The 15,972-nt window shown below is 52.5% G+C and overlaps 1 protein-coding gene across 3 annotated transcripts in view; it reads left to right on the top strand.

Annotated features, from left to right (window-relative positions):
* The window catches only part of CD82 (CD82 molecule), a 53,954-nt gene that overhangs the window by 14,586 nt on the left and 23,396 nt on the right, over positions 1-15,972 (top strand). For all 3 annotated transcript variants that reach the window (XM_012452412.2, XM_012452415.2, XM_012452413.3), the window contains exons 2-3: positions 7,785-7,866; positions 14,478-14,560. In XM_012452412.2, the coding sequence (XP_012307835.2) occupies positions 14,498-14,560 (63 nt within the window). In that variant the 5' untranslated portion in view covers positions 7,785-7,866; positions 14,478-14,497. The remainder of the gene's footprint in view (positions 1-7,784; positions 7,867-14,477; positions 14,561-15,972) is intronic.

Below are 15,972 nucleotides of genomic sequence, written 5' to 3'. Positions count from 1 at the left end.
AGGCCCGTGCCGGTTTCCTTTCGTTACTAGCGTTCCTGCCAGAGTTGCCAAGTGTCTGGGCTGGTTAAATGGCTGCTTCCCTGCCTAGGAACCAGGGGCCCTCTGTGGGAAGCACAGCCTCTTTATTCCCACCTTGGTGGGCCCAGATCTCTGCAGTGGAGCATGGAAGTGGGTTTCTGAGCACCACTCCTTGCAGGAGCTGGGCTCCCGTCATGTGGAGGGCTGGGTAGGCTGGAGACGGGGGCCTGTGGGCTGGGTGAGGTTGTCCCAGACACTCTGGGTGTTCCAAGTCTCTCAGGATGTTAAAGGGAGAGACCGAGATGATCACAGAGACGGGGAGCAACAAGGAAGAGGGAATGGCCCAGGGAGCCACAGACAGAGATAGGGACCCCTATAGAAGGGAAGAGACAAGTGAGGGAGAAGAAGTTGAGAGAGGGCTGAGCCCGCACAGAGCCCTGACCTGCCCTCTCCTTCTCACCTGGGCTGAGCTGCCTCCAGCCAGGTCTCAGCCAAGAAGACACCCACCTCCAAGTTCTTGGAGTTAGAGACTTCCCCCTACCCTCCACCCCTAGCCCCATCTCTCTGCATTTTCACCCAAGGATCTATGGAGACAGAGTCCCTGTACCTACGTGCAGCACTTGGCCTTCGCTGTGTCTCATTTATTCCTCTCACTGCCCATCAAATACTCCTAAAGCCCTACAGAGTGCTCAGAACTATAGCGTGGGAGGCAGGAAGGATTAGCCCATTGGACAGATGAAGTAACTGAGGTTCAGAAAAGTTAAACGACAGTTAGGAAAGGTTAGACAGGCCAGGCATGGTGGCTCATGTGTGTCATTCCAGCACTTTGGGAGGCTGAGGCGGGTGGATCACTTGAGGTCAAGAGTTCAAGACCAGTGTTGCCAACATGGTGAAATACTGTCTCTACTAAAAATACGAAAATTAGTCAGATATGGTGGCAGGTGCCTGTAATCCCAGCTACACAGGAGGCTGAGGCAGGAGAATAGCTTGAACCCGGGAGACAGAGGTTGCAGTGAGCAGAGATCATGCCACTGTGCTCCAGCCTGGGTGACAGAGCGAGACTGTCTCAATAAACAGAAAAGAAAGGGTAAACAGAACCAAGGTTTGAGCCACATCTGTGAGATGTCCGTCCTAATTTCCCATGATGAGATAATTAGGGCCGCCGTATGGTGCTGCTGAGGGTCTGTGCTGGACAATGTTTTGGAAAGGCTGCCCTGAGGAGGTGGCATTTCAGCAGCCCTGTCTCCACCTTCCTGAGCTCAGTGCCTGGGGAGGGTACGATGTGGCAAAGGGCTTGCCTGCTGCCATGTGAGGTCCCTGATTAGAGTCCCCCTCCCTCTCTAATCACCCTACTCAGAGCCCACACCCTTTTGTTAGCTGGCTAGGCTCTGGGATGGGTGTGCAAGCTGGTCGCTGGTGCCTAGTGTTGCCCCAGTGTCTTCACAGTTGCTTGGGTTCCCCCAGAGTGTCTTTAGTTGGTTGAGTTCAGAAGCTGGGCTGTAAAACCCAAGTAAGCTAGGCCGGGCCTTGGTGGGTAATTTTCATTACCTGTCATTTACAGCTTTGTTTCTGCAGCCAGCAAGGTGTGACAGTAACGCTCAGGGGCTCTGGGAGGGTCAGACTGTGGGGTTCAACTCTGCTCTACCAGCAAGGCCCTTGATCACCCTGAGTCTCAGTTTCTGCAGCTGAGGGATGATACGCAGTGCTTACCTTATAGGGTGATTGCAGGAATAAACTGGGCCATGTGAAGCGCTTGGCAAAATCTCTAGCTAGTAATCATGCAAACATGTTCGCTTTTGTCACTGTTAAACACTTGAGTCTGTTCTAGAGAGCCTCTCTTGTCCTTCGGAGGGAGGTGGAGTCAGCAGGCTGCTTTGTGACTATGCTGGTGCATAATTGCTCACTTTCATGTCTCTACCTCTCCAGATGGTGCTCCCTGAGGGCAGGGATGGGTTGGAGTCACCTGTTTCCTGTTTCACTCCAGCTTTGGGCCAGCCTGGAGTGGGGATTTGGTGAACTGCAGTGGATGGTGGCTCAGGATGGAAACTGAGCACAGAAGAGCCACTTGGGAGCCCCCTGAGAGGACAGCCCCTCAGGCCCTCTGGATCATGAGCTGTTTATTCTAAGAGGAGAGTGTGCGGTTCCCTCTGAGGTCCCCTCTAAGGGCTAGGCCTGGCTTCATTTCCTGCTGTTTCAGCTCGGCCCTCTGTGTCCACCTCCTTCGAGGCTGGCTGGTGGAGGGAGAGAATTCTGAAATGCTGTGTGTCTGCTAAACCTGTAGGTGACTGGCCCCACCCCCAGATGTTCTGATTTTATAGTCCTGGGACCAGGGCTTTGCCCCTTTAACACCTGGCTGCAGTGACTACCCTCCCTGCCTTGAGACTGCCTTGGTGGTGGGAAGCAATGTCGCAAAGTCAGTAGAATATTGAACTCCAGAGTCAAAGAGTCTTGAGGGCAGAGCTCAGCTGCACCACGGTCCCCTGTGTGACCAGGGCCAGTGCCACCACCCTCCTGAATCCCAGTGATCCTGCCTGGGGTTTGGGGGCTGAATGAGATAAGATCAGTGAAGCAACACTCCCATTGAGGATGCTTTCATGAATGGTCCTTTTGCTCCTCAGTCTTCCCTCTGCCCAACTTCATTTCAAGTTCTTGGGTGGTGGTGACCTCCCTGGGGCCGTCTGCATGAAACCTGTGTCCATCCCATGCCTCCAGGGACAATCTTTACGTGACTTTCTTGCAGTGGGGCCTAATGGGACCTCCTCCCAGAATCCTCTGCCTCTGTCATGCTTATATCTTTGAGTTTGGCACACTTTGGGATTCTGCTTATATCTTTGGGATTCTGGCTTCCTCTTAGAGGGTCCTAGATAGCCCATTTTACGGATGAGAACACCAAGGCTCAGTGCAGGTAGGCAGCTTGCAGAAGTCACATGGATGCTGAAAATGAGATTTGGAATTTAGGTCTCTCTCAGGGCCCATACTATGATCTGCTTCCTTACTCTGTCTCCAATTGTGGCACGGGGGAGAGGACCTCAAAAGGTGGCTGATACCTGAGAGCCCACCTGGGAATCTGGATCGTGTTGTCAGGGCCTCTGGAATCTGGGGCTTCTTGCAGCCTCTCTTTAGCTCCTAAATATCCCTCTAGATTAGAGCTTTCCGATCAATGAGCTATTGAGATGATTATCTCTGCAGCCCTTGAGAACAGAGCCCTAGGCTAGAAACCTCAAGCCAGATGTAGTTCTATCTGTCTGTCCCAGTGCACTGAACAAATAGATACACTTCTCAATGTGTATCGTGATGCCAAACAAGTTGAGAAACACTGACTGCCCTAACCAATCCCCTCTCTATCCCCCAACGTACACACTGAACATACAAATTCCCCAGGAGGGTTGGGGGTGGGGATTCCTTGTCTTCTCTGGACATCAGTCTCTTCATCTGAGAAGTGGGGGTTGAGCTAGTGATGTCAAAGGCCATTCTGGCACGGTGAATCTGAGTGTGTGAGTCTTGGCACCTAGCACTGGAAGGGAGTGGAGACTGTCTGTGGCCCAAGCAGCCGGCTAAGAAGCCAAAAACAGTCAAGCAAGGGAGCCGTGGAGAGCAAGAGGTCAGAGGCTATGGCTCAGCCTCAACTTGATTCTTTGGCTGCATGGGGTCCAGGTGGGAATGCTGGAGGGCTCCAGGTGTCTGCTGGTTTCCATTCTGCACCCTCATGTCAGAGCGGCCCCCTTCTTCACCCAAAGGCCCTCCAGTCTCATTGCTGGGGTTTCAAAGCAAAGCCTCCTGATAAGGGCCACATCTGTCAGCCTCATCAGCTAAACTAAAGGAATGTCCCAGTCAGGATTGGTGGAGCTGCTCTTTTCCTTCCTGATAGGAAGCTGAGAGTCAGACCTCAGGGAGCTGGGGTAGGGTGCGGGGATCAGGCAGAAGGCAGAGGTGTGGAAGTGCGGGTGGAGTGGGTTCTGCCATTTACCTTGTTCATTCAGGCAGGAGGTGAGGATGAAGCAACTTTAAAGTCAGACCTGAATTTTAATTATGGCTTAGCCACTTGTGCAGCCTTAGGCAAGTCACTGAACCTCTGAGTCTCAGTCCTTCCATCTGTTAAATGGCGATAATAATCTCTCAGTAATCTCTTGTTTAATAATAATGGGGGGTGCTATGGAGGTTACATGGGATACGGTGGGTAATGGCATAATCCACGAAAGCTGCTGGCCTGCCTTGCTCTTGTCCTCCTGGCCTCCTTTCCCCAAATGTCAGGTGTCAGTCCCAGCTCTGGGGTCAATCCCAGCCATCTCAGGAGAGAGGGAGCCTGTCTCACTGGTTCATGGGATCATGTGACAGGGGCTCTTCCTTGATCTCCGAGACAAACAGGAAGGCGCTTTAGGCTCTGAAATCCTGTGATTCCTGGGAAGGTCTGACTTGGATGTGTTTCTTCCAGCCTCGGTGGTGGTGGTAATGGCAGGATCTGCTCACTGTGTGGTGAGGAGCTGAGAGTGACCCCAAAGCTCCTTCCATGTCATTTCCCACTCCTCTAGCAATCCTGTGAGGTGAGGATCCCACCAGCACCTTAGTGTTAGAGATGAGAATGTGGGGCTGAGAGGGGTTTAGTAACTCGCTTGCTCAAGCTCACACAGCTAGGAGGCAGCAGAGCTGGGATTGAAGCCTATGCTTTTGCTTGTTTGTTTGAGACAGAATCTCACTCTTATTGCCCAGGCTGGAATGCAATGGCGCGATCTCAGCTCACTGCAACCTCTGGCTCCTGGGTTCAAGCAATTCTCCTGCCTCAGCCTCCTGAGTAGCTGGGATTATAGGCACACGCCACCATGCCAGCTAATTTTTTTGTATTTTTAGTAGAGATGGGGTTTCACCATGTTGGCCAGGCTGGTCTCAAACTCCTGACCTCAGATGATTCTCCCTCCTTGGCCTCCCAAAGTACTGGGATTACAGGTGTGAGCCACTGCTCCTGGCCGAAGCCGAGGTCTTAAAGAAAACCTGAGGCCCTCAAGCTCAGTCTTCTCCTGTCACTCAGAGTAGCAGCTATTTTTTTTTTCTGGTGGGTGGGGGTTAATATCAACAATAAAAATAAGATCAGAGATTGAAAAGTAAGAGAATGAGAGGTAAAAAAGCCAGGTCCTGGTGTCAGCGGAGTTTCAGGAAACATATCACCTGTCAAACATGAAAACAAACACAGCCCTCTGTGCGCAGCCTCTTCCCATGGGCAATCAGGACAAAGTCCAGAGGACCAGAGAGCTGGTGGCCAAAGAACCAGCTTGCAGGAGGAGTGCCTGTGGATCGGCTGGCATCCAGGGCACAACAGCCAGGTCAGGACTTCTCACTCCATTCTGCTCGACTGGGCAGACTGAGCTCCCACGGGATCGGATGCTCAACTCACCAAACTGGCTGGACCTCTGAGTTGCAGCAGTTCCTGGTGGCACAGCTAGGGGCAGAGGCTCCTCCCTCCTTAGGCGGCCCAGCTTGGTCCTGCTTGTTCCCCAGCTCCTCACCCAGGAGCAGCAGTGATCGTCTGCTGGCACAGAGCCTCTCCAGGGTGGTGACATTGCTGGAGGCTGGATCAGGCCTCGGAGGGCTGCAGACTGTTGGTTAAGAAAGCAACAACTTTTCCAGATAATCAGCATCATCATAGTTGGTAAGAGTTATCTGACATTTACTGGGTGCCAGGCACTTTATAGATACAAGCTCTTTAAGCCTGACCACAGCCCATCATTAAGTTCATTTCACAGGTGGGAAAGCCGAGGCACAGTGGCAAGGTGTGGCGGAGGTGGCATCTTTAGGCAGGGAAAATGGGAGGAGAGGGCCAGGCACCATCATGGATGGTGCCCTACTATGCGCTAGCCTGATGGTGATTCTCCTTCATGCCTGTGATGGGTGGGCGGGGTTAGCATCCCCATCTGTGGATAAGGGAGCAGCTCTGCAGGGTTTCCCGAGGTCATGTGGCAGATACCCGGCAGAGCCAGGGCTGGGAGCCAAGGGCCGGCTGTGTGATTTCGAGTCCAGTGCTCCTTATCCCTCCCACGTAGGAGCCCCAGTGAGCAGGGGCGGAGCCACAGGTAGAGAAAGGAGCTCTGGACTCTGAGAATCTTAAGTTCTCCACCTCATGCTTAGCTTGAGCTTGCTGTGCCATCTGCTACCTCTTGCTCTTTCTGGCTCCTCTGAAAAATACAGTGATCTCAAAGGTCTTATGCACGGTGATATTGCTCGGGGGTAACAGACTGGAGTGGAAGGAGCCTTGAGGCAGCGAAGGTTGGAAGATGGTGCAGGGAGCTCCATGTGACACTGTTTTTCAGATGCCAGAGTGCCAGGCAGATTCTCGCTGGCTAGGCGCTGTGGCACCAGAAACCCCAGGCCTGCCTGCACCCCACAGAGGAGCAGAGGGGCTGGCCTGTGTGAGGGATGGCACCATGGCAGTAGATCTCAGCACACTGGACTCCCCCACCGAAGAACTGAAGAAACCCTGATGCCCAGGCTGCACCCACAGCAGCTCATCTGGGTCTCTGGCAGTGGGGGCCTGGCATCAACAACTTTTAGAACTCCTGGGGTAATTCCTGTGTGCAGCCAAGGCTGGGTACCACCACTCTAGGGCATTTAGGAGATGGGGGCAGAAAAAGCCTTGGCCCCCAGGTAGGCTTTCCAGGGCCTGCGACCTCCTGAAATTGGAAGGAAGCACGTGCATGCCCATCTGTGTGCTTCTTTCTAGGGAGAGTTCACAGCTTTCATCAGCTTTTCTGACCCAAAGGAGATTAAAATCCTTGTTTGAGCCCAGGCACTTGAGACAGGTCTGGACAATAAGGTGAGACCTCATCTCTACAAAATATTCAGGCACAGGTGATGGCATGCACCTGTGGTCCCAGCTCCATGGGAGACTGAGGCAGGAGGATCACTTAAGCCCAGGAGGTTGAGGCTACAGTGAGCTGTTTACACCATTGCACTCCATCCTGGGTGGCAGAGCAGAGTGAGATCGTGTCTCAAAAATATATATATTTTTAAAAATCCTACCTTAGGAGGAAGCAACCCATCTCCACCCCAATCCAGCGATATCATTCTAAGGATCAGAAACCTCCAGCTGCAGGGTCAGTGTTGGTCTACGAAACTTTCCTGATCTCTCTAGACCTCTCTTTTCTCTCCTGCTTCCTAAAAATACACACAGAGAGCTGCTTATACACAAGGCACTGTTCTAGGCTGTGGGACACAGGGTGAGTGGGACAGGGGCAGCCCCTCCCCTTGAGCCCATATTCTAGTGACAGATGAAGACACACTAGTGAACAAATAGGCTAACTGCAGTGAGGGTGCCGTGTAACAACCTGGGCTGCTCCTTCGAGTCTCCTGGGGAGCCCAGCCCTACCCCTAGAGATCCTGATGACTTGGTTGGGGCGGGGGGCCTGGGCATGGCCTCTGTTGATTGCAAGGAGCAGCTGGAGTTGAGGCCTTCTGAATAGATTGGGTGTTCAGGGAGGGCCTCTGGAAGGAGGGACGTCAGCCTTCTGAGCCAAGGCCTGCAGGGGAATATGGGAAAAGAGTAATCCTGGCAGAGAAGCCCTTTTGCAAAGGCCCTCAGGTGGGTATAAGGGCCTGATATACCAGGACAACAGGAAAGAGGCCACGTGAGCCTGTAGAGGGGAGAAGAGGACAGAGGAGTGGCAACCCAGGTGGGGCCCTGCTGGCCACACAGGGAGCCTGGATTTATAGTGAATATGTCTTCGTCACCTTTGGAGAGTCGCAGACAGGAGTGACAAGATCTGGGTCATGTTTTTCAGAGTCCTCCCTGCTGCCGTGTGGACGACGCGTGGGTGAGGGCAGAAGTGGGCCCTGTGACCAGCTGCACTGGTTTCGTGGAAGGTGAGTCCTTCCACGGGAGGAGAGGTGGATTGGAGGGGACACACACGAGCTGTGGGGCGAAGAAGGTGGAGACCCGAGCATGGCTCTCGGGTGTTCAGTCTGAGCCATCTGGTGGGTGGAGGGACCATTTATTCCCCTCCTCCGGCTCCTACAGCATTTAGAATCCTGGAGTGCTGGTCTCCAGGGAGGCTTGGCAGCAGGTCCTGGCATTCAGAGCTGGCCCAGAATTGAGCACTTCACCCACCCCCACCCACCCTGCAGGCAAGGACAGAAGAGGCCTGAGACCAGTCCCTGCGGACTCAGGGACAGTGGATCTCAAACTGCCTTCAGGTGGCTAAGCACTTGAAAGCCCTGGTGTTCTTTGTGGCAGTGCCTCCATCTGTCTGTCCATCCATCTGTCCACCTACCTACCCATACACCCCTGCATCTAGTCAGTTTTTCATTCGGCAACATTTGTTGAGAGTCTACCTTGTTCTCATAAATAATATAGTCTTCCCCCTCAAGATATCAAAATCCTCAGGGGAAATGGACATGTAAGTAGCAAATGACTGCACAGCATGCGTTATAGGAACGGCCATTTATCCACAGCCCACTGTGTGCCAGGCATTTTGCCCATATGATCTAATTTAATGTCTGGACAAATCTGCTAAATAGGGTTTTGGGGTTTTTTTGTCTTTTTTTTTTTTTTTTTTTTGAGATGAAGTCTTGCTCTGTCCCCCAGGCTGGAGTGCAGTGGCATGATCCTGGCTCACTGCCACTTCCGCCTCCGGGGTTCAAGCAATTCCTCTGCCTCAGCCTCCTGAGTATGGGACTACAGGCACCCACCACAACACCCTATTCATTTTTGTATTTTTAGTTGAGAGATGGAGTTTCACCATGTTGGCCAGGCTGGTCTTGAACCCCTGACCTCCTGATCCACCTGCCTTGGCCTCCCAAAGTGCTGGGGTTACAGGCATGAGCCACTGCACCTGGCCTAAAAAATAGGTTTTGTCTTTGTCATTTCACAGATGAATAAAGTGAGGCTCAGAGAGGTTAAGTCACTTATCCAAGGTCACACAGCTAGGAGGCATTAGAACTGCATTCAAACCCAAGGCAGTCTGATGCCAGAGCCTGTTCAGGGAGCTGCTCCAGTCTCTAGTGCCACTGGTAGGAAGGAGAGGGGGAGTGCCCCTAACCAGCATGTGTCTTGGGGGTCAGGGGGTGGCAGAGGCAGCGATGACAAGGCTGGCTGGAGTAGGTTTTCTGGAGGTGGTGATTTCTGAGGTGAGCATTAAATGATAAGTAGAGATTGGTAAAATATTAATATAATAATTTTATTATACAAACTGATTTGGCAAAAATGATATATTTGGTCAACGAAAATTATAGTTGCTCAGAAATGGTCACTTTACCTGCTGCAAAGTATAACATAAGATCAGCACCTCACCAGGCGTGGTGGCCCATGCCTGTAATCCCAGCTACTTGGGAGGCTGAAGCAGGAGAATCACTTGAACCCAGGAGGCAGAGGTTGCCGTGAGCCAAGATCGTGCCACTGCACTCCAGCCTGGGTGACAGAGCAAGAGCGAGACTGTCTCAAAACAACAACGAAGAGCAGCACCTCCATCCTGCTGCTCATGGCTCTCTGTGACTGTTCTGGAAGTTTCCATAAGGTGTGCCTGCACCTCATTCTCTTTAGTTGTCAGTGATTTTAACACAGGAAAGCTTGGGCGGACTCTCCAATGTTTACCAAAAGTATACACAAGAAAGTGTAGCAGTGGAGGACACTCTTTTGGCTTAATATCATCTGTAAATCAAATCCTCATCCCTCACTTCTTCCTCAAGTACTGAGCCAACTGATGATGATGACACAGACGCCAGCCCCAGCTCTGGGTCACCAAGTCCTGACTGTGCCAGGCGCTGACCTCACTCCCTCTCTACGATGGGGGTGCACTTGGGAGTTCCACTCCCCAAGGAGATGAATGAGGCCCCGGAAGTCCCTCCTCTGTGGCCACACATTGGCAGAGCCAGGATTTGAACCCTTGTCTAGGGATTCTGTGTCTTCTCTCTCTAAATTACAATCAATGCCTGCCACACAGCTGGCTGTTTTCTTTCCCCGAAGATCCCACGCTGAGGGTGGTCCTGCCCCCTGCTGCCTCTTACAGACACTTGTGGGTGCACCATTTGATCCTCTACACTGGGGCCAGCAGGCTTTTTCTATAAAGAGCCAGCTAGGCCAGTAGGCAGGGCCATGTGCCAATACACCTTTATTTATGAAAGCAGAAATTGAGATTCCATGTAATTTTCATGCCTTAAAGAATCTTGTAATTTTTCTTTTAACTGTATAAAAATATGAAATCTGTTCTTAGCTCAGAAGCTGTATAAAAAACAGGCAGGGGGCCGGGTTGGTCTGCAGGCTGCAGTTTACAACACCGGCTCCACACCAACCCTTATTTCTGTCTCATGGATGGCAGACTGAGGTGCAGCTCTTGGCATGGGAGGGCAGAGCCGGGCATAACCCCTGGCCCTCTGAATCCAACCTCGGGGGCTCCTTGGAGCTCGGCGGTGGTTGTGGATTCCTTGAAGTTGATGTCACAGCCCACTGTGGGTGACCTGGCTGTGTCCCCGCTGCGGGCTGAGCTGACTCCCTTGCCTGTGTGGGACTGTCCATCTCCTGCCGAGTGTAGAGAATGTCCTTCACCCCCTGCTCCCTGCTGCTGTGAGGCAGAAACATCTACACCTGCAGGGCAGGAAGACTTTGTCTTCTGGATCTTGGCCAGCTTGCCTGGGAGCCACCCACCCAGGTTCCAGGTATCAGCACCATCTTCTCCCTCGGGTGATGTCCAGGTACCCTCTGGGTCTGTCCCGCTTGGCTGGGCTGCCTGGCTCTGATTTCAGCGTCTGGACCCACCCAGCTGCCTCCTGTGTGGGATGGAGCCAATGGGTGGTGTAAGGGGCCAGGCGGCCTGGGCCCTGACCTTGCCAGTCCTCCTATTTGTAACCTTGGGCAGGCTCCTTCTCGCCTCGGTGCCTCCGTTTGCACGTAGAGGGCTGAAGAGCTTAGCTCAATGCCTGACACAATCTGTGTGTGTGACCAAGGGACCAGCCAAGCTTGGCCAGGGTCTGGAATATCACGGAAATACCAGCCCAGTCACGTCTGCCTTGGCGACGAGGCGCCCATCCTCTTCCTTGCCCTCCAAGCAGAGCTCCCCTGAGCAGTCCTTTTGTCCTCACACCTAACTGGATAAAGGAAACCCGGCCATCCCTAGAGATCCCTTTATGATCCCGGCTGTTGCCCAGAAGGGACCACTTCATAGAAGAAAGATCTTGGGCTCTGGAAACCACTGTAGCTTATGAGCTGTGTGACTGGGGCACGTTACTGAACCTGTGCGAGCCTCTGGTCTGCCAGGGATAGGGATACTCACTTCTTGGGCCAGTTGTGAGGATGAAGGGGGATGCTCTCTGAAAATGGCCACTTGTAGTGGTTGCTATTCCCTGGTGGCCACCTTCTCCCTCACAGATCCTATACTTACTGTTTTTTGTTTTTTTTTTTGAGACAGAGTTTTGCTGTGTTGCCCAGGCTGGAGTGCAATGGCATGACCTTGGCTCACAGCAACCTCCACCTCCTGCATTCAATGATTCTCATGCCTCAGCCCCCTGAGTAGCTGGGATTACAGGCACCCACCACCACATCTGGCTAATTTTTATATTTTTGGTAGAGATGGGGTTTCACCATGTTGGCCAGGCTGGTCTCGAACTCCTGACCTCAGGTGATCTGCCAGCCTCGGCCTCCCAAAGTGCTGGGATTACAGGCATAAGCCATTGTGCCCAGCTTATACTTAGTCTTTTCTAAAAGCTATCCTTTGCTGAATGCCCCCGCCCCCTCAAGGCTGAGCAGAGGATGTGTGAGCTGGAAAGTGTAGAAACCCCCTTCCTGGACTTTCTGAGCCTGCAACACCGTGCGTCTGACTCAGGGTTGCCAAAGATCTCTTTCCGCACTTCTCCAATTTCACAGGGATGCCAGTGGCCCCGGTGCCGAGATGCACAGTTAGTTCTGGACTGTAGTTAGAGGACGTTCTTCTGGTGAGGGGTAGCTTAGCCGTTACTGCTTGGGCACTGAGCCTGGGTTGGTCTCTCGAGGGATGCCCTGTGTTGTTTACTGGAAGGAGGCCTGGTCAGGCCCTAACACAGCAGATCTGTGAGAGGAAAGAAAGACAGATGCCACCTCGCTTGGAGAGAATCTCTCTTTTCTTGCTGTCTTATTCCTGAAGTTTGGGAAGTGCCTGCGGTATTTCAGGCTCTGTGCTGGGAGGTGAGAGAGAGCAAAAACAACAGCTGTCCTTGATGTACTGCAGACCCCGGGAGCCTTCCTAGGCCAGGACGGGGTTTGGGCATCAAAGGTCTCTGGCTTTCTGGGTACGGGGAAGTCATGTTTTCTCCTCTCTAGGTCTGGAGAAGGCCCCTGGGGAGGTGCCCAGGGTGCACTGCCCTGGCTCCTGAGTCAATGCCATCTCTGCAATTCTCAGACCCACGCCTTAGACCCCCCCAAGACTGGAAGAGCCATTTTGTCGCATCTCCCTACATAGCACTTAAATCCCCCATGAGTATTTTTTTTAGACGCTTCCATGCCACTTGCGACGGGGAGCTCACTACCACTCACGTGGCTTTTTCCTAACTTGGGCAGCTTTGCTTCATGTGGTACCTCCCAAATCTGCCCTTTAGAAAGGCAGTTAAAGAAAACCTCTAACAAAGCTGTTAGGGGAAAGAAAACTAGATGGACCCCTTGGGAGGTCATGAGCCCTCCTCAGTAGCCAACTTCCCTATCACTGGAGGTATATAAAGCGGAAGCTGAGCTCCCACTTGACAAGGAGGATAGAAGATTGTTGATTGTTAACATGTCCAGAAAAGAGTAGGGGCCGGGCGCAGAGACTCTCACCTGTAATCCCAGCACTTTGGGAGTCTGAGGCGAGTGGATCACCTGAGGTTAGGAGTTCGAGGCCAACCTGACCAACATGGCGAAACCGTGTCTCTACTAAAAATGCAAAAGCTAGCCGGGCATGGTGGAGAGCACCTGTAATCCCAGCTACTCGAGAGACTGAGACATGAGAATAGCTTGAATCCGGGAGGCGGAGATTGCAGTGAGCCGAGATTGGGACATTGCACTCCAGCCTGGGTGACAGAGCAAGACTGTCTCAAAAAAAAAAAAAAAGAGTAGGGAACCTACGTGTAGCTGGGGAAATTGCAGACTTTCAAGAAGCCCGTGCCTCGGGCTTTCCCTTCCCTTTGCTCTGTGGCCTGCCCTTCCCCCTCCATAAGGCAGGGAAACACAAGCGGGCCTGGTGCCTTCCCTGCCACCCCCCAGCCCAGCTTTGCCCATGCAGCTGTCCCAGGCCAGCTGTCCAGGCCCCAGCTGCCCGGCGGTGCTGGCTCCCTTGGCCCCACAGGGCCTGAAGGCTGGTGGTGGGCACGCCTGGATTTTCTGGCCTCAGAGTCAGGGTGAGGCAGTCAGCTTCCAGCTTCCCTCTTCCTCCCGGGGTCCTCCCCTCGCCTGGGGTCTTTTGGAGTGGAGGGGCACAGCGTGCTCAAGCATGATTTGTGTCATTTCAGAAGCACAGCTTGTGTCATTGGGGAGACTGAAAACTTGGAAACAACCTGTGCGTCCGATCTTAGAGTGTCGGTGAAGTGCTTCATGGGATGGCACCTCTGGGACTTTAACCTGGAGCCACCGGGGTTCCCAAATGGGTTTCATGAGGCCCATGAACTCCCAGAAATTATTAGCATCACAGAATGCTAACTACACTTGAATTTTCTGGGGGACTCTGTGAGCCTCCAAATGTTTAAGTACTGGCAAATAGGATGGAATCCTATGTAACATGTGAAACTATGTTGTAGAAAAGCATTTTATCAGCACGTAGAGAGTGAAGATTGTAGAATGAAAAAAAGACTACAAAACTCTATACACAATGAGCCCAATTTTGTTTAGAACCGTTTGTTATACACACACACAAACACACATACATACGAATTATAGCTTCTAAAGTGATGACAGTTTTTAACCTCGGGTGTGCTACATTTTGTTTGATTTCTGGTTTTCTGTATTTGTTGGGTGTTCTACAATGCATGTTTCTTGCCTCTGTAATAAGAAGCCGGGACGCTCAGCCCATTTTCTGAGAAGCCAGAATTCCCCTTCTCACGTTGGCAGCCCCCACAGCTCCCAGCCCCTAGTCCCAGAGGGTCTGTGGAACCAGCACAGGTCTCACCTCTGCGTCTCTGTCAATGCATCACTAACTTCCTGGCCCCCTGACTTCGGCCAGAGTCCATCTCTGCGAGTTTCAGAGCCTGGGTCACGGAGGTGTGGAGCGAGGGTCTCCCTCTAGCATTTTGCTCCCGGAAGCCACAGCCCCAGTGCAGTGTCTGACCCAGATCCTAACTGCCAAGCATCAAGTACCTGGCCCACGAGACTGCTCATGGGACCTCACTTCCTAGCTGTGTGGCTTTGGGCTAGTTGTCTAACCTCTCTGGGCCTCTGCATCCTGTAAGGCAGGGGCAGGATCAGAACTCACCTCCTGGGGTTGCTGCAATGGCAAATTGAGATGATCCCCTCACTGGCCTGCCTGCCTTCTCTCTTCCCCCAGGGAGTTCCAGGACTGGCAGGATGGGCTCAGCCTGTATCAAAGTCACCAAATACTTTCTCTTCCTCTTCAACTTGATCTTCTTTGTAAGTATGTCCCATGCCACCCTGACTGTCCCGTACCATCCTGACTGTCCCGTACCATCCTGACTGCCTCCGAGAAATTCTCCTCCCAGGGGCTTCCCAGCCTGAGCCCTTCCAGCCTGAGCCCTTCCAGCGTTGACCAGGCCGGGAATTGGGAAGGTTTGGTGGGTGGGGACTGAGGATGGACTGTCTCAATGGAACCTGGTGGGGGTGGCGAGGGGATTTCCTGGCATTCCCAGTTTGTCCTTTGACAAAGCTTTAGAATCCTGACCCGGCCTTCCCCTCTCCTAGAGCCCCGGAAGCCTGGGCTGGCCAGGGCTGTAAATGGGTATGGGGAGGACGAGGAGAGCCCCTGGGCATCCCCCTAACTCCACAGCAGGAGCTGCTGGAAGAAGCCTCTTAGCATCTCCCTAGTCCTGTCCTGGCCCCCACCCTGCCCGTGTGCTTTGGGATTACAGGAGAATTGTTTGAGGCCAGGAATTCGAGAATAGCTTGGGCAACACAGCAAGACCCTGTTTAATCTACAAAAAGTGACCTGTGACAGTTCCAGGCCCCAGTTGCCCCTAAGACACCCCATCCCTGTTGTGGGAAGGTATCTCCCTGAGCTCTCACAGGGTGACCAAGAGGAGGCCAGCGAAGGGCACATACCTCCTTCCCCAGACCCACCCCAGCAGGCCTCACTGGGTCCCCAAGCCACGGGCCATCCAGATGTCAGCTCTGTGGATGTTGACTGCTGGTTTTCCCAGGGCCTTGGTTTTCCTCTCTGGCCTGGCACGGACACCTCTTGCCTTGGAGTTGCCGGGATGGTGGGGTGTGTGTGAGTGTGAGTGTGTCGTGGGGGGAGCAGTGCCCTGGAGAGGCCTTCATAGCCCCGGAATAGTGTTGGGGGCACTGGCTTCTCCATGTTGATAGTTTACCCTATACTGTTAAAAAAATAGGATTGTACAGTAGGATATTTATTATGATCCAAATTTTTAAATGTACCTATCCATAAAAAGTGAGCATTTTTGAGAGGAGAAGAAAATCCCTCTGAATTTTAACTTTGGGATTCCTGGGAACTTTGATTTTATTCTTTATGCATCTCTGTATTTTCCAAATTTTCTATGGTAGATGTGAATTACTTGTTTGGGGAGGGGGGTTTACATTACAAGTTACATAGTTCATGGGAAGTTTGGGAAATAAAAAAGAATCATTCCAAATTCCCCTTCAGGCCAGATATGGCGGCTCATGCCTGTAATCTCAGTGCTTTGTGATTACAGGAGGATCGTTTGAGGCCAGGAGTTCGAGAACAGCTCAGGCAACATAGCAAGACCCTGTTTCTCTACCAAAAAAAAACTTTTAAAATTCCCGTTTCTAACTTTAACCCAAGGCACAGATATGTACAGTGTGTTCCTGGCACCCGCACACAAGTGTGC

The sequence above is a fragment of the Aotus nancymaae genome, unplaced genomic scaffold, assembly GCF_030222135.1.
Source record: "Aotus nancymaae isolate 86718 unplaced genomic scaffold, 86718_ANA_hifiasm-v0.15.2.pri h1tg000059l, whole genome shotgun sequence".
NCBI classification, from domain to species: Eukaryota; Metazoa; Chordata; class Mammalia; order Primates; family Aotidae; genus Aotus; species Aotus nancymaae.
Note: the sequence above shows the minus strand (reverse complement) of the source record. Positions and strands in the feature narration are given on the sequence as shown.